The 27340-nt window shown below is 40.2% G+C and overlaps 1 protein-coding gene across 5 annotated transcripts in view; it reads left to right on the top strand.

The window, feature by feature from the left end:
- The first annotated feature begins 2249 nt into the window (after positions 1 to 2249).
- The window catches only part of NetA (Netrin-A), a 54893-nt gene continuing 29802 nt past the window's right edge, over positions 2250 to 27340 (top strand). For 2 of the 5 annotated variants that reach the window (XR_011444272.1, XR_011444273.1), the window contains exon 1: positions 2250 to 3664. Coding sequence is in view for 3 of the 5 variants with exons in the window: in XM_070283119.1 (XP_070139220.1) it covers positions 2539 to 3664 (1126 nt within the window). In the remaining 2 variants the exon portion in view is untranslated. The remainder of the gene's footprint in view (positions 3665 to 27340) is intronic. The other 3 variants (XM_070283119.1, XM_043212998.2, XM_043212997.2) reach the window with 3 other exon arrangements.

Raw genomic sequence — 27340 nt, forward strand, 5'->3', positions numbered from 1 at the left:
TTTTTTTAGATTTTGTATTGTAATAAATTGGATTATATATTCCTATTCAGATAAGGATCGGCCAACTATATCCGATGTTTGCGATATATATCCGGTTTTAACTGCAAGGGTATATAAACTTCGGCTCCGCCCGAAGTTAGCTTTCCTTTCTTGTTCCTCTTTCCTTTGCACGCAGTGTATCATTTTGAGCGACCGGGATCGGTCGACTACTTATATCATAAATATATTTATCACTTACTGATGATAACTTATATCATATGTATACTCGTACTTATACTATTTATATCATGTATAATGTATGAATAGCCATAAATATGTATAACTGATTGATCCGAAATAACATAACATTGGTATTTTATAAGTTAGAAGGATGGAACTGAGTCGATTTAGAAATATTACACCGATCTCAAACTAAACGATCGCAAATAGCACAGCTTTGGTGTTTAAGAAAATATTTCGGTATTTTTTCTGATTCCATTATTGGCCAACTCGCTGTTTTGAATATTGATATTAAATAATATTGGATTCAATGATATTTCATCACCCAAATTTTACGCGGTACACCTAAAGAAGAAATGGATCAAATTTAGCCATATATGGAATTACATATCATTTTTGAAATTTATGTATACCACCTCAAACTAAAAATTGGCATCTAGCAGTTACCATATCTTTGGAATACTCATCCAAAGTTGAAATCTCCCAAGCATTTTTTTCTAATTTTTATACCCTTGCACAGGGTATTATAATTTTGGTCAAAAGTGTGCAACGCAGTGAAGGAGACATCTCCGATATATAAATGCATCTTCCTATAAAGTATATAATTTCTTGATCAAGATTACCTCCTGAGTTGATATGAACCTGTCCGTCTGTCTGTCTGTTTCTACGCAAACTAGTCTCTCAGTTTTAAAGCTATCGACTTAAAACTTTGTACACCCCCTTCTTTCCTTTGCACGCAGTATATTAGTCGTCCGACTATATCCTATAGCTGCCATATAACTAATTGATCGGAAACGGTATAACTTTGGTGTTTTATAGTTACAGAGTTCGGATTGTATGAATGCTATTTTTATACCCTTGCAGAGAGTATTATAATTTTGTCCAAAAGTGTGCAACGCAGTGAAGGAGACATCTCCGACCCTATAAAGTATATATATTCTTGATCAGGATCACCTCCTGAGTTGATATGAGCATGTCCGTCTGTCCGTCTGTCTGTCCGTCTGTCTGTCTGTTTCTACGCGAACTAGTCTCTCAGTTTTAAAGCTATCGTCTTGAAACTTTGCACACACCCTTCTTTCCTTTGCACGCAGTATATAAGTCGGAACGGCCCGGATCGGCCGACTATATCTTATAGCTGCCATATAACTGATTGATCGGAAATGGTATAACTTTGACGATTTTAAAGTTAGAGAGTTCAAATTCGACATGAGAGCATTTTTTGGCAAAACATTACGACATGCCAAATTTCATAAGGATCGGCCGACTATATCTTATAGCTGCCATATAACTGAACGATCGGAAATGACCCAACTTTCGTGTTTTTGGAGATAGAAAGGTGGAATTTAGTACAGATTATATTTTTGGTTAGTTGATCCAACCTACCAAATTTCAATTTCATGGTTATATTTTAATATTCTCATGAAGATCGACCAACTATGTCCGATATATATGTATGTATATTAAAACTAAAATTATCCGACATCGTCTAGGACACACCAGCCTCAGAATTACGCACTTAACGAGCTAAGGTCAAGACTTATTTTTTTTTTTGTACCGTTTGGAACGCATTGTTTTTTTGTTATTGTTTTATTTTATTCCCCCCAATTTTAAATGTTGTATTTTAATAAAACAAGTCCCCAAATATTTTCTTTAAAAAAAAGGGAGCAACTGAAAAAATTAAAAAAAAATATGCAAAAAAATTTTCAGAAAACAAATTTTATTCATATCCCGGAAATGCCCATATTTATTAATACAAATAATAATACGATTTTGGGAAAACTGCACCTAGCAGTAATGTTGCCAAGAAATGTACTGCGACCACCACTAATGTTGCCAACAGAGTGCGCAACAGAAACTGCGCGGTCGAGAGAGCGGCTCTCTTTCGTAAAAGAGGAGATGGGTGGATGTGGCCAGCAACAAATAACTGCAGCAACAAAGCATCCACGGCTCTCAGTAGCATGTTGCGCTACATGATGCACTGCAGCGATCGAAAGTACATACACAGCCTGAGATACAGATACAGATATAGTGGCACGCACGTGCGGATACCTTGCGACTTCGGCGCACCACGAAAAAGAGAACGCAAGCGACCGAGCGACTCACAGTCGCCTGTGGACAAGCAGCCCGACTCGACGTAACGAAGCCGCACGAGTCGAACGCGAATAAAACCGCTAGCAACCCGAACCGAACCGAAACCGCACGAAAAACCCCTCCGCGCACGGCTGTTAAAGCCGGCAAAGACCCGTCCGTATTTTTTGTTGTGTGACACAGTGCCAAACGTCTCCTAATATTAAAACTTGAAGTTATAACCAAAAGCTAATGATAAAAATGCGTGATCTTGTTACGTTGATTTGCGGACTCCTCCTCGTCGCAGGAGTTTGTGGCATCCCCAACGATATGTATACGAAGCAATCAGTCCCGGAGGATCCCTGCTATGACAAGGACCGGCAGCCACGAGCTTGCATTCCCGACTTTGTGAACGCCGCCTTTGATGCTCCGGTGTTAAGCAGCGGCACCTGCGGAAACTACCATACGCAGCGGTACTGCGAGTTCGCCCCCGGTTCCGGACGCGAAACGGAGCGGGATATGGTGTGCAAGTCCTGCAATTTGCTTGACCCGGCAGGGAGCTTCCCCTCCCGATTGCTTACCGACTTGCACAACTCGAACAACGTGACCTGCTGGCGGTCGGAACCGATACCAGCTAACGGCAGCAACAACGTCACCCTCACCCTCTCCCTGGGCAAAAAGTACGAGCTAACGTATATCAACCTGCAGCTCTGCCCGCATGCCCCCCGACCCGAGTCGATGGTGATCTACAAGAGCACCGACTACGGGAATACCTGGCAGCCCTTCCAGTACTACAGCTCCCAGTGCCGTCGGATGTTCGGCCGCCCGGCACGCCTCCAGATGGGAAAGCACAACGAGCACGAAGCGCGCTGTAGTGACCCTATGCATCCAGGCCCCGGAGGACAGCCTTCACGGATCGCCTTCAGCACCCTGGATGGGCGACCCTCCGCCCGGGACCTCGACTCCTCGTCGGTGCTGCAGGACTGGGTGACTGCCACCGATATCAAGTTGGTGTTCCTCCGCGTCCAGCGTCCAAACCCGCAGGCCCTCCTATCTCTAAAGGCGGCCTATGCCGACCTGACCAGCGACAGTACGTTCCTGCCTACAGGTCCTAGCGACAACAACATTGAAGTACCGGCGGAAACAGCAGTGTCGGAGGGAAGCCTCAACGGACTGCACTACGCCTTCTCGGACTTCACTGTGGGCGGGCGCTGCAAGTGCAACGGACACGGCTCCAAGTGCTCCCCGGATGTTAACGGGCAGGTAAACTGCGAGTGCAGGCACAACACCGCCGGGCGGGACTGCGAGCGGTGTAAGCCTTTCTACTTCGACCGCCCCTGGGGCAGGGCTACCGCCAAGGACGCCAACGAGTGCAAAGGTGAGTGATCTTGAAGAGATTTTTTTATTTTATTTATTAGGTATTTCAGGGAAATATGTATATTTAATAAAAATCTAAACAATAATAATTATTTACGGTCCCTGGAATATTTAGATACTATTTTAAATGAAAATTGGTTGAAAACTTTTTTAATATAAACATATCCATATCTCTTGAGATTAGGTAACTAATCGAGAGTTTCTTTAGGAATAAAGTAAATCAAGAATGAAACAAAATTTTTAGTTGCAAGATGATACCTGTTATTAAAACAAAATACTTTAAAGCCCTTTTTATGAAAATAAAGTATTAAGCAGATATTCCTGGAGTCCACCTGATATATCTTTTGAAAATATGGGAATTTCTTTGACTTATTAATACAAAATAATATCGACATTTAAGTTGAAAAGATGAATTAGATCGTGACAGGGAAAGAAGTAACTTTTTCCAGTAGCTCTTAATTGTGTAACATTTGGCAGCAACAAATAGAATTCCACTTAAATAATAGACCTATGTTTTGCAAAAAAATAACTACATATTACAATAACATATGCATATTAGGGATTTCATTTAATCCTCTCCGGGAAGGCCTCACCTCAGCATTGGCCACCTGGAAATTTTGGATGTATAGTTGAATTTCCGGACCAAGGCTACCTAGACGACAGTCAGTTAGCTCCCCTGAAAGGCACGACCAATAAAAGGGCAAGCGAATTGTTACCTTTACGGCGAGTAACCCCCAAGGACTCTTCCGGGACAATCTGTTGAGCAAACATATCGAGGCACAACATTAAAATAAAGAAATGGAGAGCCTGATGGGGTGAGAAGTGCCCTGTATATACCATATTTCGTACCCAAAAACGGTGATTTGAAGTCGGGAAACTCCATCTCTCAATCTGAATTCAATTTTCGAGCGAGTCGCGTGTGTTTAGTTTTCATCTTAACTCGAAGCTCTAAGGACTCGGACTTTTCGAGGGTTGCTCTTTTCCCAGGGATTCCACAGGATCGTTCTGGATTTCCCAGGAAACCCCGGGCAGGCGATGCTGCAGCCGAAGGCAAAGCTGTTTGTCCTACGGATTTGGCTTAGCCGTAATTGAACAACTCAACGGACACGTGTGGCGTGCCACTCGGGCGTGGGCGGGACCGGAGAAAGAGACGTTTCAGAATCGATTTGAAACTTCTGGGCCAACCCTCGCGTTGGGTTGTAAAATCGAGACTTTACCTTTGGCCAGGTTAAACAAGCAAACAAAAACATAACGAACATCCAATCATGCCCCGACCCAGGCACTGCGATTCCGAGGCAAACATTAACCCTCGCAATTAACCCTTTAAAAACTCAGCGACGGACTGAACAATGAACGAGTATTTAAGCGAAATTAATTTGATAAGTATTTTCTACAAGAGCGCACACACAATCACAGCCAAATATTTTCAGATTCAGAGTCAAATTTTAAATCGACAGCATGAAAGGTCTGGGCTTTGGTTTCAGTATAAGTTTTCTTGATGGTAGGGGTTATACCCTAAAATAGGGTTCTTTAATTTTTAATCGAGGAATGTCTTCATATTTCCGGGATTTTGATGTTGTAAAATGAATTTGTGATTTTTATACCCTTTCAGAGGGTATTATAATTTTGTCCAAAAGTGTGCAACGCAGTGAAGGAAACATCTCCGACACTATAAAGTATATATATTCTTGATCAGGATCACCTCCTGCGTTGATATGAGCATGTCCGTCTGTCCGTCTGTCTGTCTGTCCGTTTGTCTGTCCGTCTGTCTGTCCGTTTGTCTGTCCGTCTGTCTGTCCGTTTCTACGCGAACTTGTCTCTCAGTTTTAAAGCTATCGACTTAAAACTTTGCACACACCCTTCTTTCCTTTGCACGCAGTATATAAGTCGGAACGGCCGACTATATCCTCTAGCTGCCATATAACTGATTGATCGGAAATGGTATAACTTTGGTGTTTTTAAAGTTAGAGAGTTAAATTTGACACGAGAGCTATTTTTGGCAAAACATTACGACATGCCAAATTTCATAAGGTTCGGCCGACTATAGTTGCCATATAACTGAACGATCGAAAATGACGCAACTTTCGTGTTTGTGAAGATAGGAAGCTTAGTACCGATTCTATTTTTGGTCAGTTGATCCAACCTACTAAATTTCATAAGGATCGGCCGACTATATCCTATAGCTGCCATATAACTGATTGATCGGAAGCGGTATAACTTTGGTGTTTTTAGAGTTAGAGAGGTTTAGAGTTCAAATTTTACATGAGAGCTACTTTTGGCAATGTTATATGACGTGCCGATTTTCATAAGGATCGGCCGACTATATCCTATAGCTGCCATATAACCGAACGATTGGAAATGGTTTTTGGTAGAAATACCAGCTTTGGTATTGTTGAAGCTTGGGACTTTTTATTAGATATTTTATATTACTTTTTCTAAGATATTTTCGGGCTCCGCCTGAAGTTAGCTTTCCTTTCGTGTTTTTTATACCCTTGCAGAGGGTATTATAATTTTGTCCAAAAGTGTGCAACGCAGTGAAGGAGACATCTCCGACCCTATAAAGTATATATATTCTTGATCAGGATCACCTCCTGAGTTGATATGAGCATGTCCGTCTGTCCGTCGGTCCGTCTGTCTGTCCGTTTCTACGCGAACTAGTCTCTCAGTTTTGAAGCTATCGTCTTGAAACTTTGCACACACCCTTCTTTCCTTTGCACGCAGTAAGTCGGAACGGCCCGGATCGGCCGACTATATCCTATAGCTGCCATATAACTGATTGATCGGAAATGGTATAACTTGGGTGTTTTTAGAGTTAGAGAGTTCAAATTTCACATGATATTTAGAAAAATAATACGACGTGCCAAATTTCATTAGAATCGGTTGACTATATCCTATAGCTGCCATATAACTGAACGATCGGAAATGACCCAACTTTGTTTTTGAAGATAGAAAGCTGGAACTTGGTACAGATTATATTTTTGGTCAGTTTATCCGACCTACCGAATTTCATACCGATCGGCCGACTATATCTTATAGCTGCCATATAACTGAACGATCGGAAATGGTTTTTAGTAGAAATACCAACTTTGGTATGTTTGAAGATAGAAGTTTGGGACTTTTTTTAGATTTTGTATAGTAATAAATTGGAATATATATTCATTATCCCATAAGGAGCGGCCAACTATATCCGATGTTTGCGATATATATCCGGTTTTAACTGCAAGGGTATATACACTTCGGCTCCGCCCGAAGTTAGCTTTCCTTTCTTGTTTTTTATTGTACTTGTTAAAAGAGTACGTAGTATCGAACATACCTTAAATCCATTAGATCTTTTAATCTATTGTATCCTTAACATTATTTTTTAATATTTTATTCAATATTTATATATTATTAGCTTGTAGTTTTGTTAGAATAAAGATTTTTAATTGCAGTGATATATATTGCAGATTTCAAGCAATATTTTATCACAAATATTCCGGCTAGATTCCTAAAAGGAATATATATGTATTTGTATTTTCGTAAGGTGTTCCCAAAAAGGATTATAATTTGGAACAGAGTTTTTTTGTTAAGGGCTTTTAAAATATTTCATAAAGATATACCTTTAGAAAGTCGAACATTGCTATTTAAATTTCTTGAAAATGATAATACGAGTGACTTTTAATACTGAGTATTTATTACTAATAATAAATTTTAATTGAGACATTAATTAAGCCCATAAAGAAGTTTCAAAACTTATTTATTTCTTTGTAAATTTAACTTTAATACAAGAAGTCGTTTGCATATGGGAATGAATCTCTTATTGAGCCGCGGCTCCAACTTCATTCAATGTTGCAACGTGCGTCTTGCACTAAATGAAAGTGTCCTTCGTGACCATGACGTGCCACAACACAGCCATTTTTTGGCCATCAGAGCAGAGCGAGGGGAGTGGAAGATAAGATGCAGGATGGCAGGACCTTTGGGTTTGCTTAGTGCATAAATCACAGTACACACACACTCGCACACTTTACACAGTTGGGCCAACTCAGAAACACAAAAGCCAAAAGGAAAACCGGGAAGGGGCGGGAAAGGACGGGCAGGGACTCTCTTATCAGCGGCGGGCACGTGTGGCAGGCAGTCCGCCCCCTCCCCCTAGACGCTCAGCGTCGGTTTATTAGGGTTGCAAGCTGCAGCCTTTGTCCGCCCACCAGCCCGGCGCATATGTTACATGTTTATAGGTAAACGAAATTAACGTTGCCAGCGACGCATTTTGACGTTCGATGTGACCTCTACAACAACAAAGGCACGGTAAAAAAACCAAAAACAACAAGAGAAACAAGAATGACAACAGGCAGCAATTACAGCCCTGAAAGACCTAAAACAACAACAATGAAAAGGGAAAAGGAAAACGGGAAAAGTCCAGCCGCAAAATATTTCCGATGAGGGGCACGAAAAGAAAAACCGCAGAAAATTCGGAAAAACGAACATATGCGGGCAGATTGCATTGCAATTAACACAAATAAAGCAAAATACAAAAGTAATTGAAATGAAAATGCAAAATGACAATGAAATGGAAATGGAAATGGAAAATGGCCATGGAAATGATAATTTTAATGGAAATCGAAGGCAAGTCGTTCAGAAACGTAAATGGCAGTCGATTATATCCATATTTATTTTGAAACCATCTTGTGGGCAGCTTATAAGCCATCTGACAGGATCATTGATACAGGATATACATGTTATGTTATGATATATCTTATAAAAAGAATTTGCATCATATAATTAAAATAAGTTGGGCTGCCAGGTTCAGGAAAATCTCGACAATGACAACAATTCTTGGATCGGAAACCATACATGGTTAAACTTAGTCAATTAAAACTTTTAAAGTGTTTAAATAAATATATTTAGAAATATATTAAAGATTGACTTGGTATGTGCAGTCTAGTGGTCGGCACGGCCCTATCCCGAGGGCATAGGAAATTTCTCTGCCCGAGCTCTGACGCACACACACTGTATAAACGTATGCAACTTTATGCTCGCAGCCAACTTTCTGCTATTTGTAAGTAATAAAAATGCATTAAAACCATATCAATGTATTGTGTGCCTACCACTGTTGTAGTTAATAAATATCTGAAAAGCAAATCATCCAAATCGGCCGATTTTTCGAGAACATATACCGCGTGGATCGCGTGGATCTCGCAGAGTATAAAAGATAGAACTATCAGATTTGGAATTTGGGTTCGTATGATCCACACAGATCAAGTTTGTTTCAAAATTTTTCCACGTCCACTCCTGTCCAAAAAAAAGAAATGGGGATGTGGTGCCGTTCGTTCCAATAGCTGCCAAACTGTTCCAATAGCTGATACCTACGAAGCTGATACCTAGCTGATACCTATACCTACGAATCAAAAAGCAGACAAATCGGATAATTTTTTGAGGAGTTATAGACTTTATAGTCTGCTTCCTCACTGAGTCGGTAGTATGGCCGTAGGCCGTAGTTACGTAGTATATGACTCAACTCGTTAATGATATTAAATTGAATTTCATATTTGAAAAAAGGAGTTACATCTGCCATTACTTTTCTCTAGCACCGGAAATCATTCATTAAATGCATTTTGTTCCCATAAATTGCCAAACTCCCAAGACGGAGCATAAATATCATGGGGCGGCAAACAAAGTCTTCCATATATTATATTTCTAATGAGCTGTCTTTGTGGGAACTGAACCAATCCCAATCTCTAATTTGGATTATGAGCCAAATCAAGTCAGAAATCAAAAACAGTAACTTGCAATATACAAATGTGATGCACAAAGAATCAATATTCTGATTCTTATTGGAACAAAAATAAACAAACAATGTCGAGATGTGGGTAAAATTAGCGCAGAGCAGAGTGTTGAGATGGCAAGCAATAAATAAATTTCAAATTAAGGCGTTAAAACGTTTGGCGAATCAAGACATTAGTCATACGCCGTCTTGCTGGCGCACCAAAAATAGTTTTCCTGCGATGGCCGGGAGGGACGGAATAGACTGATGGGTCTAAAATTCTCAGTCGCTGTGATAAATGTGCCGGGGCTTCGAGCAACGCCACGCAAATTAGCCGAATAATTTGTCCAACCGAACTCGAATGGAAAAAGAAATGGAATGTAATGGGTCGGCGGATTAGTCAGAGATGATTATACGTCAACTAAAATGATCTTAGTTTTATTTCAGGCCTACAGATGTGGGACATGATTTAAGACGGATAAATATCCAAAAGCGCAAAAATGTTACAACAAATTACCTTATTTTGTGGCCTATCTTTTGGCCAAATATCTTTGGCCAAATTAATATCTACCATGTATAAAGTGGAATTGATTTATGTTATCATAAACAAAGCATATTTCGTTTGGCGATATAATGTTCTTTAAAAAGATTAAGATAACAAGTGATTTTCAAAAGGGCAGTGGGGTGGGAAAAGTACCGGGTATCGCATAGTTGTAGAGCTATCAACTATTGTCGGTCATTCTTGTTCTGGATACATTTTTCTATTAGCTTTAAGAATTCTATTTCACAGTATCTTTCTGTCTTGTCGGTTTACTTTACTTTATAAGACTGAAAATACATACTACATTTTATTGCAACCGTGATAGCTTTTTTTTAAATTTCTGCCTAACTTCATCAAGTTGATTGTTTCTTAATGAATTTTAATTTTAATAAAATGTATGTTAAAATATTATGTCCTATGTAGATTAATCTTAAGGAATAAGTAGTCTCTAAAGGGTGTGGAGCTACAAGAAAGCGTATCATAGGAATTAACTATTAGGTTAAGAAATTTGACTTTTTATATGTGTGTCATGATATAGGTAATATCACTATTTTAGTAATAATAATATTTATACCCTTGCAGAGGGTATTATAATTTTGTCCAAAAGTGTGCAACGCAGTGAAGGAGACATCTCCGACCCTATAAAGTATATATATTCTTGATCAGGATCACCTCCTGAGTTGATATGAGCATGTCCGTCTGTCCGTCTGTCCGTCTGTCTGTCCGTTTCTACGCGAACTAGTCTCTCAGTTTTGAAGCTATCGTCTTGAAACTTTGCACACACCCTTCTTTCCTTTGCACGCAGTATATAAGTCGGAACGGCCCGGATCGGTCGACTATATCTTATAGCTGCCATATAACTGATTGATCGGAAATGGTATAACTTTGGTGTTTTTAGAGTTAGAGAGTTCAAATTTTACATGAGCGCTATTTTTGGCAAAATAATACGACATGTCAAATTTCGTAAGGATCGGCCGACTATATCCTATAGCTGCCATATAACTGAACGATCGGAAATGACCTAACTTTCGTGTTTTTGAAGATAGAAAGCTGGAACTTAGTACTGATTATATTTTTGGTCAGATCATCCGACCTACCAAATTTTACAACGATCGGCCGACTATATCTTATAGCTGCCATATAACTGAACGATCGGAAATGGTTTTTGGTAGAAATACCAACTTTCGTATTTTTGAAGATAGAAGTTTGGGACTTTTTTTAGATTTTTTATTTTAGTTAATTAGTTTTATTATGATGTAATCATAGGGATCGGCCAACTATATCCGATGTTTGCGATATATATCCGGTTTTAACTGCAAGGGTATATAAACTTCGGCTCCGCCCGAAGTTAGCTTTCCTTTCTTGTTTTATTTCTTTTTGTTATGCAACTTCATCTCTTCTCGAAAGGACTCCGGCCCGATTCTTTCTTTCCAAAAACCGTATTCCCATGGGTCCTGCGCCCTTCTGGCAACCCCGCCGCCTATCGGCACTCTCTTTCGCGAGTACTTTAGGGGACTTTTTTGCTTCGCCAGGGTACATCCTTCTATTGGCCTGGCCAGGACATTATGTCGAAATTGCATTGGCATGTCCTCAAGTTATTTGGCGCGACTGGCTAGGGATGGGGAAGGAGAACGGCATTGTTTGGATGTGATTTCGCTGCTTTGTGTGTGAATGTCCTGCGGCTATAATTTCGCACAGCACATCCTGCTGTCTTGTGTCCGTTTTCATCAGTTACATTTCATGGATTCTTTTTTCTGTTTTTTGCCCCGTCCTCGCATTTTCCTCCAACTAAGCGAAAAGCGGCAAAAAGAAAGCGAAAAGTGAAAAAATCCTTTCACCCTTCCTTTGGCCACAACCTCCGTTGTCATTTTAATTGTTGTTTACCGGGCTTGTCAAATGCGCACTGCAGAGTGCAAAAAAGGCAAAAAAAAAAATTCTGCAAAATATAGAAGTGAAAAACGAAAAACCCCCAGGTGGGGATTAAGGGGACTTGGGAACTTTCGGGCAGTGGAGACCCTCACCCGGTGGTATTGCACCATTCGTTATGATGGCCGGCTTGCTGTGACGAGCCTGTCATCGCCATACGCTCTGATTTACTGGCCAGGACACACATGTCCTCAGATATGCTGACACATCCTTCCCCAGCGCCCCACCATTGACACCTGCTTTAATGTTCGTCCTCCACATGCATGTAAAGATTTTAAGTGTTTTTGCAATAAAAATAATAAGACCATGATTTCAGGTATTCTCAGTTTAGAGCTTGATTAAGCCTATTTCTATAGCTATGATTTGTAAATGGCTATACATAATATATATTTTACATAATACAAATATGTAAAATGTGCAAAAAATTATTTTATAACCTTTTTAAATATATTTAAATATACGAAGTTGGACATTTATGGGAACGTCTTGAGTTAAGTTACTAGTTCGATTTTTATACCCTTGCAGAGGGTATTATAATTTTGGTAAAAAGTATGCAACGCAGTGAAGGAGACATCTCCGACCCTATAAAGTATATATATTCTTCATCAGGATCACCTCCTGAGTTGATATAAGCATGTCCGTCTGTCCGTCTGTCCGTCGGTCTGTCTGTCTGTTGCTCTCAGTTTTAAAGCTATCGACTTGAAACTTTGCACACACCCTTCTATCATTGCACGCAATATATAAATCGGAGCGGCCCGGATCGGCCGACTATATCCTATAGCTGCCATATAACTGATTGATCGGAAATGACCCAACTTTCGTGTTTTTGAAGATAGAAATCTTGAACTTGGTAAAGATTATATTTTTTGTCAGTTAATCCGACCTACCAAATTTCATAACGATCAGTCGACTATATCTAATAGCTCCCATATAACTGAGCGATCGGAAATGGTTTTTGGTAGAAATATTAACTTTGGTATTTTTGAAGAAAGAAGTTAAGGACTTTTTTTAGATTTTGTATTATAATAAATTGGATTATATTATCATATTCTCATAAGGATCGGCGAACTATATCCGAAGTTTGCGATATGTATCCGGTTTTAACTGCAAGGGTATATCAACTTCGGCTCCGCCCGAAGTTAGCTTTCCTTTCTTGTTTTTTATGAAAGTAATATTCATGATTATCCTCGAGCTCTACACAAAGGTAGGTATAGTAGGGTGAGCCAATATAATTAGTCTCAACGTAAATGAAAGTTTCGTTTGGCAACATTGTATAGTTGATAAATATTTTTAATAAGCCTCGAGTACCGTAAGTAGGCAAAGATATTTGAACGAATTTGAAAAAGCAGCGCCTTTCCTTTTTCCTGTTGAAAATTTGTGTTTAATTTATTGTGGCGTGGAGAGTGCTTCCAACGCTCGCAGCGGGGGATTTTGGCTTTGGTTTTCAGCATGGGGAAGGGGACAAAGAGCAGGACCTAGAACTGAACCAGGACCAGAACCCTGGCTTTCAAGATATTATGATTATTTTTTATGCAGATAACACATACCGCCACATACATCGCGTGATGAGCTGACGCAGATTGACTTCCAAAGCACCGGCCAAAGGGAATCTGCAGAAAGGATGTGGCCTGAAGAATATGGGATAAAGGACACACACAGAGCTTAAATCAAACAGAACGAAACAAAATGTAGCGAAACAAATTGGAAACATAAAGTCCGTGGCTTCTTCCGGAAAAGCTTAACAGAAGACACTCCCCAAACAATAGATTTCCTTTAAAAACTTCTGAAATATTACAAAAAAAAAACCTAAAAATATTGACGAATATTGCTGGTAAAAATATATAAAATAAAACTTGGTTTCGAACCCGATCCAAAAGAATTAATAAATTCAGAGTCTACTCAAATGGTAGATTTTTTTAATATGTATTTCTTAAATATTCCGATAATTTAAAAAAATAACCCGTAATTGAGGTTTTGAACTATGTGAGTGCTTCGCATGCATCAACTGACATTAGAGGATGGTCAAGGGCCAGTGGGGTTGATTTTTACTGTTATTACATGTTGGCCAGAAAGATGCCAAAAGCAAACAGGTACAAAGAGATACATACGAGGTCCTTGGTGCTTGGTTGCAGGACCACTCAGTCTCTGTTTGTCTGGCCATTTGAGTTTTGTGTAAGCAGTTAATTGGATCAGGACCCTGGATCCTGGCCGCCTTGCCTTCTTTCCGATGTTAGGGTCCTGCGGAATGCAAAGGCCCTTTGCATACTTCATGGCACTGTCAGATACATTTTTAATAAGCTGTGAATGGCATTCCAGTTGCTAAATGACAACACAAGCAACAAACACAGTAAAACAAGCAACGCCAGTGGCTTGTCATTTCGGGGAATCTATTTAATAATTTTTGTTTCACTTGAGAATGGACAGGCGTGAATTCCGAGGAAACTCATGTTGGCATTGACGGCATTGACGGCATTCCCTGCCACTGCCATTGCCAATACATCTGCCACTTGGGGTAGCCGTTGCCCATGCGCAACAACATCAATATACATCGTCTACACAAAAGACATTCCAACACCAACAACACGGAAGAGAGTGGAGAAAAAAAAGGGGGTAGATTGAGAAGTTTTGAAAAGCCGAAATGGGCTCAATCCTTATATTATTGTTTATTACTTCATAAAAGAAACAATCAAAGAATGCTTCAAAAACTCGTCTAAAACTTCCGTATCGGACGCAGACAAAAATAAAAGCAAAGTACGAGTTGCAACAGCAACATTGCCGACAAAAATCAAAATATGTACAGATTTTTTTCCGCCAAAGAGGAGTTGGTGGTTGGGTGGTGTTAGGTTTTTGGTGCCGAGAGCCGCTAAACGCAATGTAAATAAGCATTTAACAGCAATAGCAACAACAGCAATAGCAGCAGCACCAGCTATACTGCAACGGCAGCAGCGACAGCAACAACAACAATAAATGGCATTACAAGAAACGGGCAAATAAATCGCATTGAAGCGCAAATGTGCAAAAGATGGAGATCAGATGAAAAACGTCGACACCGCCAAAGTTGCTGCCGCGCTTAACATTTACAACATGCAACAGATTTATGCATGCGGCAGCAACATTGCGCCTGCCTTGAAAGCAGACATGTTGACTTATGCGGCGGCAAGGCAAAGCAGCTTCCCAAAGTTGCACGCTTCAAAACACTTCTACATGCTATCCATGCCCAGCAGTAGCATTTGCAACTTCAACCTGTATGGCTATGGTAGCCTCACCTCGCTTTTTTTATTGCCGCTGCACCTTGCCAGGCCATTCTCAGGCCCAGTAGCAACATTACCAGCAGCAACAGCAGAAGCAGCAACATCCGAAGTTGGGGGCGCCATAAAACGACTTGAAATTAAACAATTCCCAGGGGGTGGGGCTAAGGGCCTGGCAGGTCCCCCTAATGAAGTTGGTCTTGCAATTTACGGCCTCTGGTTAAAATGAAGAACATATTTAGTGTTAAGAAGGTGGCCCTGTGGCAGGGGCCTGCTGCCATCTCGGGTGTTGAAAAAAATCCGAGCCATTTTATTTAAATAAGAGCCCTTAGAATAATTCTGAAATGAAATCCGATGTATAAGCTGTCAGTTATTTATCAGGTATTCGTAAAAGATTTCAGTTCACGACAAGGAAGTTTCAAAAAAATCGGAATACATTTTTAAAATCTATTATTTAAATGATTTACCATTAAAGATGATATTTTTTAATGAAATTGCAAAGAGTTCCCTAGAACTTGCAGAAAGGAACTGAAATCTTTATGTTGCCAGCTCATTTGATTAATATTCTGTCGGTTTTATTTTATATTGAAACAATCACTTGTTTCTTTTTTTCGGAAACTGTGCTGCGAACAGGCTATAACATTTGCTCTAATTTCTCGTAATTATCGCGTAAAATACCGAATGTCCGTCCCTCCTTTGGTTTTTCACAGTTTTCCACCTGTCAGTAGGAACATTTACCGAAAATCCGACAAAGCAGCTAAGATCGAAGACGATGCTACACAGAGAACAATTTTTTAACAGGTCGATATGGCATTGCAAGTCGCACCAAGGCTGGTTTTAAAAGTAGCTTTTCTTGGGATCCGAGTTTGTATAAACCTCTTTTTTGTGGTAATTAAGCAAACTCGAAAGGTAGCCAAATAAAGTGCTTGGGTTTTGTTTTTTGTGTAAAAGTTACGCCTTCCAGTCGGATTCGAGTGCATCAGAGGTGTGAAGTGCAATCAAAATTCATGGGCGGTGGGGGCACCTGGTGCCAAAGCTGTTTAAACTTTAAAAACACAACTTTAATACACAATTTGTGTGGGTTGGGCCAGAAAACAGAAACAGACTGCTCTTCGGGCAATCTGGCAGAGTTTTTTGAGCTCATTAGGCGAGTTAACCAAATAGCCAAGTATTTCTTCTTTTTTTCGTTTTCTGTTGAGGGTAGCAGCCGCGCCTTTGGGCAGAAAACCCAGTCAGATATTAACCAGAACAAAAAACAAACAAATAGGCTACAAAAAAATAAAATGAGATAAAAACAATGAAAAGCAAATTTCAAGTTGGAGGGGGCAGATGCACCAGTCCCCTAACTTAACCAGAGACCCTAAAAGCAATTAAAATTTAAACTGTCGAATGATGCCCATCGGTATGGTGATTGTGGTAATGATGACGTAGCTACTGGGGGTAGGGGGTTGGGGGAGTGAGCGGAGAGACAGGTGGTAAAGGTGAGGTCTGGACGGTCAAATGAGTCAGTCATATAATTAACCCTAAACCGACCCGAGCTGCGAAAGTTTCAAGAAATTTACATCAAAGGGGGCCTGAATAAAGTGGAAGGCAAAAAGTATCTCTGCATTGGAATGTGTATGGTTAGAGGTTTCAAATTTTACATATATTCTAGTACATACTATGTACTCATATACATTCCAAAAAGTCACTGAATTAAGTCATGAAACTGGTTCTTCTTTTAGAATTATCCACGAAATGTTTATACCGTTGAAGAGGGTATTACAATTTTGGTCGAAAGTGTGCAACTCAGTGAAGGAGAAATCTCCGACCGTATAAAGTATATACATTCATGATCAGGATCACTTTCTAAAATAATCTACGCAAGTCCGTCTGTCTGTTTCGACGCGAATTCATAGTTTCCTTCGCATTCACTCGCAATTAGCGTCGTTTTGTGCCAATTAGGGTACAAAGTGCCCACGATTTGTATGAAAGTCGGTGAAAAGCAATATCGGAGCCATCGTTCGCAAAATCCGGGTCCTGTCCGGCAATTTAATTTCCATTTAGTTTGTTATTGCTTTCTGCAGCCAGGCGAGTCGGACAGGCATCTATCGATGTTATTTTGGGTATTTTTACCTTAATTAAATTGTACACAAATATTTTGCGCAAAAGTATTTCCCAAATTGAAGTCGGCGAGAAGCCACCCCTTAGCGACGAGGGATGTTCAGTATGTTCGGCACGTTAAAGGATGGCAATAGGCTTAGGATTTGGCCTTTCGAAAGAGTCCTGAGGGGAGGGCTTGACAAATGGTCACCTGTTTAAAAGGTAAAACACCGCCGCCCTACCCGAAAAGGGTTCGCCCACGAGGCGGTAATTTCGGGGAGGATAACGCGTCTTTGGAGGACTATCTTGTCAAGGATATCCAGTTCCTAGCAGACGCTAAAAGACGTTGAGATTAAGTCATCGATGTGGCAAACGGAAAAGAGGGAACGGAGAAAAAGCCAACAACAAAAATCTGGCTTTCATTGTCTGCCTCTTGGTTGTGGCATGAAGAGGGGTGGGGGGTTGGGAAGGCACTCATCGTTTTCCTTTCTTATTTTTATACCCGGTACTTGTAAAGTACAAGGGTATATTGTAGTCGTGTATGTATGTAACATAAAGAAGGAATCATATCCGACCCCGTAAAGTATATAAATATATGTATTCTTGATCTGCATCAACAGCCGAGTCGATATAGCCTTGTCCGTCTGTCCGTCCGTCCGTCCGTCTGTTCGTATGTTCAGATTGATCAGATAATTGTTCCAATGGCTAATCCACACCTACAAGGCCAAATCGGATAATTTTTAGCGGAATTATGACCGAAGGTTTGTTGTTGTTTTACCCAAGAGCAAAAGCATGAAACAAACATGCAAGTTTTTTCAACTATACTTTAAAGCAGAGGTCGGCACAGCCCTATCTCGGGGGCATAGGAAATTTCTCTGCCCGGACTCTGCCACACACACACAGTATACATGTGTGAAACGTCATGCTCACAGCCTATAGGCTGAAAGAAAGTATACTTTCTTTTATTCGTTACTAACACTAATGCGGTAAAATCATATCAATGTATTGGGGTGCCGACCACTGCTTTAAAGTTTGACTATATACCTTTAAAGTTTAAACTATAAAGGTTTGTTAAATTGTGGGTGGAAGAGATGAGTACCGGGAATTATATAGTCGGGAAACTCGACTACAGCCGTCCTCTTGCTTCTTCTTTTTTTCGAAAATACTTTTACTTGACAAATTTTAAGATTTTCCTTTCATTTTATCGTATTTGGTGGTTGGTTTGCCAAGGGCGAGTATTCCCCTCTAGCTCGGACTCACTTAAATTTTTTTTTTGTTTTTTATTGTTGTACTCAAGCACGTAATTATCCCATGCTTTAATTTATCCCTCCTAGCCTTTTCCCCACATTCCTGTCTGCTGAAATCTGTTCCGGCCTTTTGCATTCGTTTTATTTATTTATTTATGTAGACGCGGGCTTCTTCCTGAACATTCCCATTTTATGACATCTTGTTATTTTTATTGTTATGGAGTTGGCCTTTTGTCGAGTCGAATCGAATCGTTCTTGTTATTCTGATGAACATTTCCCCATTGTTAATGCGATGTTATTAAATTTTGAGGTCTGCAAACGAGCTTATTAGGCGGCGTGTTTTAAGTCCCCAACCTGAGCTCTCGAGCTCCAAAGAACAACGGTGGTCCCTCTCCCCTCTCTGAAGAAATGGCTCGGATCAAGTGTCTGGGGACCCGTGTCAATAGAAACTACAACTCAGCTCCTAATCTCCGTCGGACAAGATCCAATGGCTCTGATTAGACCCCGAAGCCAAAGCCTTTATCCGGAACCACAATTTTCGCAGCCAGAAGACATCGGACATCAGTCCGTAATCAAATGCAAATTATCGACATCTAAGGGGCGTGTTCCCACAACAGAAAACATCTACATCGACAATAGAAAAAGTTTCGATGTGGCTTTTGGTTTTTTTTATTATCCCCCCCTGAGATTTGTGTGTGTATGTATGTATATTGACTGTGGGCAGTGGTATCTGTTTGATTTTGTCTTCTCTTCTCTTTGATTGAGACATATCCGAGTGGGACTTCTTGGCCATGGTCAATTAAAACGTAGCGGAGACCAGAGACCTGGCGAAGAAGTGGTTGTGACAGGCGGCCTTGGGTTCAAGTCGACTGGGGAACACCCTACGGAAAGCCAAGTGGTATATATGTTTTAAGGCAATTCGTTTTCTTTTTTAGTTTGAAAAGGAGCTAAGGTCTCTGTAGAGTGCCCATCGCAAAGTTTCTAGGGGCTACCAATTCCACCCGGTCAATCTGATCCACGGGCCCAACACGCCAAAGCCCAATCAAAAAGCGTTTTTAATAATGCGCTAAGTGATTGTTGAGCACGTGGAAGTTAAGTCTCGAGGTGTCATTCCCAATCGCTCAGAGTGTGAAAGCCTCTGCTGGTTAGACGACTAGCGGAGCCCACGCGACCTTCAGTGACACCCGCATCTCACACTGAGAGAAAAACAACGTTGGGGGAAGGTTTTTCCACCAGGCTTGAATAAGAGGCCCCAAGTACTTCCATTTGAGAGGCCGGCTAGTTGGGCAACAAAAAGTAATGGCACTCACACGTTTTTTTACATGTGCTGGACTTTAATTTCTGGGGGAGTGTCGAGGACTGGACTATCTACCCTGGCACACTGCAGCCTATTAAAACTCAATCACATTCAACTAATCAACCCGCCTGGGAGCCTCAATACCTCGCTGCCATGACGTTGCACAACCGGGAGGTGCCGTTGCAAAGTGGAAGGGGCCGGCTCGGAGAATTGTATGGGTCGGCCAGATGTATATTGACATTGAATTCATTAGCGAGGGAGACGCGCTGAGACAAACACCAAATTATCGGCTCAAACAAATTAAAGTTGGCCGTCTGACTGCGTAAACAAATCGGTCGGTCAAGTTCCCAGATTGGAGGAAACATATATTTTGAGACCGATTCCGGTTTGTGGAATGCAGTACTGCGCTGATTTGGTGAAAGGTGACGATGAGTGTGAAAACAAACACTTTTCGATTAGTTTTCCCAGGAAATCTATTTTGAGAGGATGATGTCTTAAATGATCGATTTCTGAGGGAACTATTGCACAACCTGCATCCAAACTACTTTACATAGAAAGTAGTCTCCAAATCAATTTCACTTGCCTCGCAATGGGACAGTCAGAAACTTTTCTTTCCCAACTAAATGCAGGCAATTATACAAGTTCTCTCGACACATTTAAAAGTTTTCTTATCTCGGGGAACTATTTAAGAAGCTGTTTGAGAATCAAACAAAACACTGCGGAAGAGCAAAGAAATGCAAGTGTCCCAAGTCATAAGGAAATAATACAAAAAATAAAAAAAAAAACTGGGGGATTTGAGATTAAAAGTGGGAGACAATGGAACAAAAGTCACAAAATGACACCTGCCTCGTAATATTGTCAGAGCCATCCACCCTCCCAGCTTCCCAACCACCCACACTTTCCCAGAAAAATTACTTCATTAAAAGTTTGAAAACGTCGGAGGGGGGTACCTCGTGTCCAGCTGCCGTCCTGATAAGAAACTCATAATTGGTGTCATTAAAAAAGGCATTTCGAAAGTTGTTCATCTTCTGCAACACCGGACCGAACCGGACAATTATGCCGACTAGCCTCCTCGAACGAGTCGCGCAGAAATACATAAATTTATAATTTATTAAAAGCCCAAACCAAGGGTGAACACAAAGAAGCAGCCAGCTGGGAGAAGCTGTTTATAAAAATGCCCGGACTTTTGTTTATTGTTATCATTATTCAGCCAACTGATAAGGCATCCAGCCACCAAGGGACTTGACAACAAAAACGGCTTGAATCCAACCCTCCTTCAGAGCCAAAAAAAAGTTTAGTTTTTTGCTCACTTCTCCGTCTTCTCCGTTTAATTATAAGGTGCGATAAATGTGACAGAAAAAATTGTCAGAGATAGTCGAAAACAAAAAAAAAAAACTAGGGGACACTAAAAACAGGATTAAGTAAAGGAAGAATGACAAAGCTGAATGCTCTTCAAGATGGTTTTTTGTAATTTTGATTTGAAGGCATTAAGGTGTATCTTAATCAATAGGGAGAAGTAAATAAGAAGTAAAATATGTTTTTAAAATCGGCCTATAATACTATAAAGAAGTATATCATACCAGGAACATTTAAAGCAAAAGAAAAACAAACTCATAGTTAAAAACCTAAAAGAATTTCTTAAGAGGGAATATACGTTAGACTTTTTTTTAATTAAAACTAAAGGATCTGGTCTCCCAAAAACCATTTTCCCTAAAATAATAGTTTCCATTACCGATTTCCAGATGATACCTTTTGCCATTCAAATGGAAATTGATTTCTAACTTTTCATTACATCATTGTTGTTTGCATATGTATAGTTTGTCAATTGGAACCAAAACCGAGACTCACCGAATCTGGTGGAAATAATTTCGGGGAATTGGGAAAGAAAACAATCCGGACGTTTTCTACAGACTCGATTGCATCAGTGAGACCCAATTATAGGGTATAAACAAAACAGCAGTCGCTCCGAAGTGAGTTCTTTTTTTGTGGTCGTTGTTTATTTGTTTGTTAGGCCGCCTGCTGCCTGTTTTTTGTGAAGAGTTGGCATTTAATAAACACTCTAACCAAGCCAAGCCGGAGTGCTCAGTACACCCAGGCAGACCAAGCACACCAGGCCGAACAAGCAGGAATCTTTACTATCCTATCCCATCCAATCCTTTTGTCCAGCCTTATGAAATTGCAAAATGTCCCATAAAGTAAAATGGCATAAGATAGTAGGTGGCATTGAGAGAAATCCTAAGGGGAAGTGACCACAAAACGGGCCCTAAAGGGAGCACAGCAGCCGCGGCTTTGTCTTGGCCATAAATATTATCAGCACTTGCCGGGCCAGGGTCTTGTAAACGACTTTTTGCGATTACTATTCGGGTGTTAATCTTTTCCTCCAGCAATTAACTTTTGGCTCCTCAAAGGCACCAAAAAGGATATAAATTGTTACTGAAACTCCCAAGCATTTTATCCACAATCCGTTTGGAAAAGTCGCAGACACTAGACACTTTTGTGCAGCATCATTGTCTTAATATGCAAATTGCATTGTCTGGCTGAGAAAAAAACAAACAAAAACCAAAAAGTCGTTGTCCCGAGTTCAATTGGAGAGCAGATTGCAGGCTCGATTGGAGCCCAGCTTCCGTTTATATCTTTGACCTCGAGTGTTTTTCCAGAAATTTATAAATACAATAATTTAATACAGATTCGAACTGGAAACCTGGCTGCCGAATCATGACCAGATCGGGATTATCATTGTATGGCCATTGTGATTTTCTTCATGTTACTTTCACGACTTGTCCCTCTATCGGTATCTGGACCCGTATCTGTATCTGCAGCTACATCTGTCCCGGATTCGCATCCGTATTTGCATCTCTAAGATACTTTATGTGCCGCTCAGGTGAATGGCTCTGCCGAATGGTAGCTATCAGGTAACCGTATTGTCCAACTCGTGTTCCCTCGACTCAACTCGACTCGACTCAACTTGACCTGGCCTGGGATAGGATGCGGTGCGAGGGGGTGGTGTAGAATGGATTTTAATGGGAAATTGTCCCCGAGGCAGCAAAGTGATCAAGCATCGTGTGAGAAGAGCTCTAAGCCCAGAATCGGAACCCTTTCCCGACTATTGAGCAGGCGAGTCTCCTCCTGTTTCTGATCCAATCACCACTGATTCCATTTTACGAGCCATATGTGTGCATGAGATACCGCCTTCGTTTTTTATGAAACCGCCCTAAGATGGGTCTGCAGATAGCTCTTTCAAAGAGTGACAACAGATTCATTAGAAATGGGAAGGTTACTTTGTAACTCGTAATTACACAGCGGTAGGGTGAAATAAGCGTCAAGATAAAAGATGCCCAGACAAAGGATTACCTTCCAGGATAACAGCTTTAATCCCCGTGATTGGACTGTTTAAACGCGAAATGGGAAAGGGGACCTCGTTCCTCCAATTTTATTTAACTCTAATCTATTTTTTTTGCTTTAAAATTATTGGAAATTAAAACAATAAAATCATTATTTTAAAAATTACGACAAATCTGATAAAGAAAAGCAATTCGTACCACTTTACCACTTTCATGACCAAACACCTTTCAATAAAAACAAATTTATGTTTTCGCTAATTGATTAGCTCAGCCTTAATCCGAATATCCCTTCGCTGGTCCTCGTGTCCGCTGTACTGTGTGCATAATGAAACATTTCTCGTTTGCACACCTGCCAGATCCCTTTCGGACACCGATTTTTTCAACAAAAAAAATGCAAGCATAAAAGACTTGATATCCCGTCCTTCATCCATCCTCCGTCCAAAACTGGCAAATGAATGAATGTGAATGCGAATCTGAATGCATCGAAACTGCCTGTTTGTCTGTCCGTCCGGATGGCCATGTGTCCGGAACAAATGTAAATAAATGCAAAGGACGTTGGTCTTGTTCGGGGCATTCATACATAGTTTTGCATGGGTTTTCTTTCTGCCATTGGTAGGGGAACATAGGGTGCCGGACACTCAGACAACTCAGGAAAATTTGAATAAAATTGATGCTAGTTATAAGTCGCATATGTATGTACGTACCAAGCAAGAGAATTAATTTAAATATATCGGTCATCACCTTTTCATTTAATTCTTTTAGCAAAATAAACCCAAACTCCACTATTTTTTTTAAATTATTTTAAAATTTGGTTTTCACTAAATATTTTTCCCAGTGCACTGCCTGGCCAAATATGTTGAATATAGCCAGAACAGAACGGCTGCTGGTCGGAAAACTCATTGAACAATTGACCAAATCGAAGCCTCAAAATTCGGCACAGACAATGAATGCACAATGCAACATCGCCCCTTTGGTACAGCGCATTTCGGGTCCTTTGGTTTTTCTGTTCCTGGTTCCGAAATGTAGCATATATAATGGAATCGAATCCTTGAAAACGAAACCGAGGCCAGGCGGCTCACACGACCCCCGTCCTGTGCCTAGTTTGCCTCATCACGACCAGTGTTTCCCGGCAAAGTGCGATTCTGAAATTCTCAATTCTCAGGTCCCGGGGTGTATTGTCATATTCAGTGGCATTGTGCGATGGAATCTCTTATTAATTTGTTCAAGTGCCATAAATGGCATCCGAGTCAGGGCTTGTGACATGGGCTGGGACTGGGAAACAAAGGGATTTGAATTTCTGCCTCCCAGCTGGAGATTTTGCCCGGCTTCTGCCCTCAGATTCTCCAGACGACCCTGACCATGACGAATTGCCAAAAAGTGCCATAAAAAAGGCAAGATGCTACTTAAAAATTGCATTCCCAGATTCTGGCTAAAACCGAAGGTTGCACAATAAGTTGCAATTGGAGAGCCCCGGGATACGGTGTATGACTTTTGCACTTTGAGTGCAAAGTGCCAACATTAATTTCTGACCATTATGTCTCGGGTTTTAGATTTAAGGCTTGTAGTTTTGGGTTTTAAGAGTTATTTTTTCAACTCTCCCAGGAAAATGTCAACTCATAATTGAATTAGTCGGAAAGTCTACAGAAAATGTTAACTTTCGCGTTTTTATGACTCAAATTTTATGACAAAACAGGTATTTGTTTTGTAACAATCATTTTTTGTAGGAATGAGTTTTGTTTTTCTTTACCAAAAATTATCGTTAGAGTTTTTTTTTAATTAGACAAAATGGTTTGAACTATGATATTATGGTTTTAAAATTATACATAAAATAGCAGTATGCGAACTACAATATCTGCAAGCCTAATCAACCTTTGACATTGAAAATATACCCTTAATTATCAGTTTCAAAGAAAGGCTGATTTCTACTTTATTGTTCGGTGCCAGCAGCTACACCAAAGCATCAAATTACATTGCGGGTTTCCAGAGAACTTGTACTATCTACGAGATACTCCAATGCCAGGCCAGAGATACGATTTTTAATTGACATTCCCACAACAAATGGGAGTGTTGGAGTGACGGAGTTTTCTGGTTAATTAAATTCAATCTACAACTCTATTGGGAATCAGATGTTGCGAATTTTCGCGCATTTAAAAATCATTTATTTGAATTAGCCCCCGGTCGATGGTAATTAGGGCGTGGTCCCTAGTATCTGGTCCCATGGTCCGGGGCACAGAGTCCACGATTGAAAAACTCAAATGTGGAGCTGCCAGAGATAAACAAACAAAATGCAAATGAAACCAACGCAACACCAAATCGCCAGTTGCAAGGCCTCTAAAAAACAAAAAGCAAAAAAAGTCTGAAACAACCAAAATGAGAAAATGTTAAACAAAACATATTGCCGCATTTGGAGGCCATGTGCGGCAGGCAGAGCGGCAAGTGCTGTCTGACATTTCAACACCACAAGCGAGCACCACTAGTACCTGCGAGTTGCAAGTTGTAAGAGGCAAGCGGCGGCCTAACAACACTCCAATGGCCGCAGGGTTTTCCATAAAATAAAAAAGCATTCAACATCTTAAAATTGTATACTTCTTTTAATTTTTGCTATTTTACTTTTACGTTTAATAACACAACGAAAGATGTGTCAAATGGTCACAAAAGTAATAATCCCCGTTTCAATCTTAGTGTACATACATGTGTTCTTTTCGGTAGATGCTTTGTTTTCTAAATTTGTCTTAAATAATTTAAGACTTACATTATTTTTATACCATGGAAAACAAGACTATCCCACAAGGACATAAATTTGTTGAAAAAAAATAATCTTCGAGTTAGGCTATATCCAATATTTAATGAAATAAGATAAGAAATCTATTTTTTAGACCTTATAAATATTTTTTATTTTTAATATTTTTATTATACCCTTGCAGAGGGTATTATAATTTTGGTCAAATGTGTGCAACGCAGTGAAGGAGATATCTCCGACCCTATAAAGTATATATATTCGTGATCAGAATCACCTCCTGAGTTGATATGAGCATGTCCGTCTGTCTGTCTGTTTCTACGCGAACTAGTCTCTCAGTTTTAAAGCTATCATCTTGAAACTTTGCACACACCCTTCTATCTTTTGCACGCAGAATATAAGTCGGAACGCCCGGATCGGCCGACTATATCCTATAGCTGCCATATAACTGAACGATCGGAAATTACCCAACTTTCGTGTTTTTGAAGATAGAAAGCTGGAATTTAGTACAGACTCTATTTTTGGTCAGTTGATCCAACCTACCAAATTTCATTAGGATCGGCCGACTATATCCTATAGCTGCCATATAACTGAAAGATCGGAAATGGTATTTGGTAGAAATATCAACTTTCGTATTTTTGAAGATAGAAGTTTGGGACTTTTTTTAGATTTTGTATTGTAATAAATTGGAGTATATATTCCTATTCCCATAACGATCGGCCAACTATATCCGATGTTTGCGATATATATCCGGTTTTAACTGCAAGGGTATATAAACTTCGGCTCCGCCCGAAGTTAGCTTTCCTTTCTTGTTATACACTTGCAGAGGGTATTATAATTTTGGTCAAAAGTGTGCAACGCAGTGAAGGAGACATCTCCGACCCTATAAAGTATATATATTCTTGATCAGGATCACCTCCTGAGTTGATATGAGCATGTCCGTCTGTCCGTCTGTCTGTCCGTCTGTCTGTCTGTCTGTCTGTTTCTACGCGAACTAGTCTCTCAGTTTTAAAGCTATCGTCTTGAAACTTTGCACACACCCTTCTTTCCTTTGCACGCAGTATATAAGTCGGAACGGCCCGGATCGGCCGACTATATCCTATAGCTGCCATATAACTGATTGATCGGAAATGGTATAACTTTGGTATTCTTAAAGTTAGAGAGTTCAAATTTTAGGTGAGAGCTATTTTTGGCAAAATAATACGACATGCCAAATTTCATAAGGATCGGCCGACTATATCCTATAGCTGTCATATAACTGAACGATCGGAAATGACCCAACTTTCGTGTTTTTGAAGATAGAAAGCTGGAATTTAGTACAGACTCTATTTTTGGTCAGTTGATCCAACCTACCAAATTTCATTAGGATCGGCCGACTATATCCTATAGCTGCCATATAACTGAAAGATCGGAAATGGTATTTGGTAGAAATATCAACTTTCGTATTTTTGAAGATAGAAGTTTGGGACTTTTTTTAGATTTTGTATTGTAATAAATTGGAGTATATATTCCTATTCC

The sequence above is a fragment of the Drosophila bipectinata genome, chromosome XR (genome assembly GCF_030179905.1).
Source record: "Drosophila bipectinata strain 14024-0381.07 chromosome XR, DbipHiC1v2, whole genome shotgun sequence".
NCBI lineage: Eukaryota > Metazoa > Arthropoda > Insecta > Diptera > Drosophilidae > Drosophila > Drosophila bipectinata.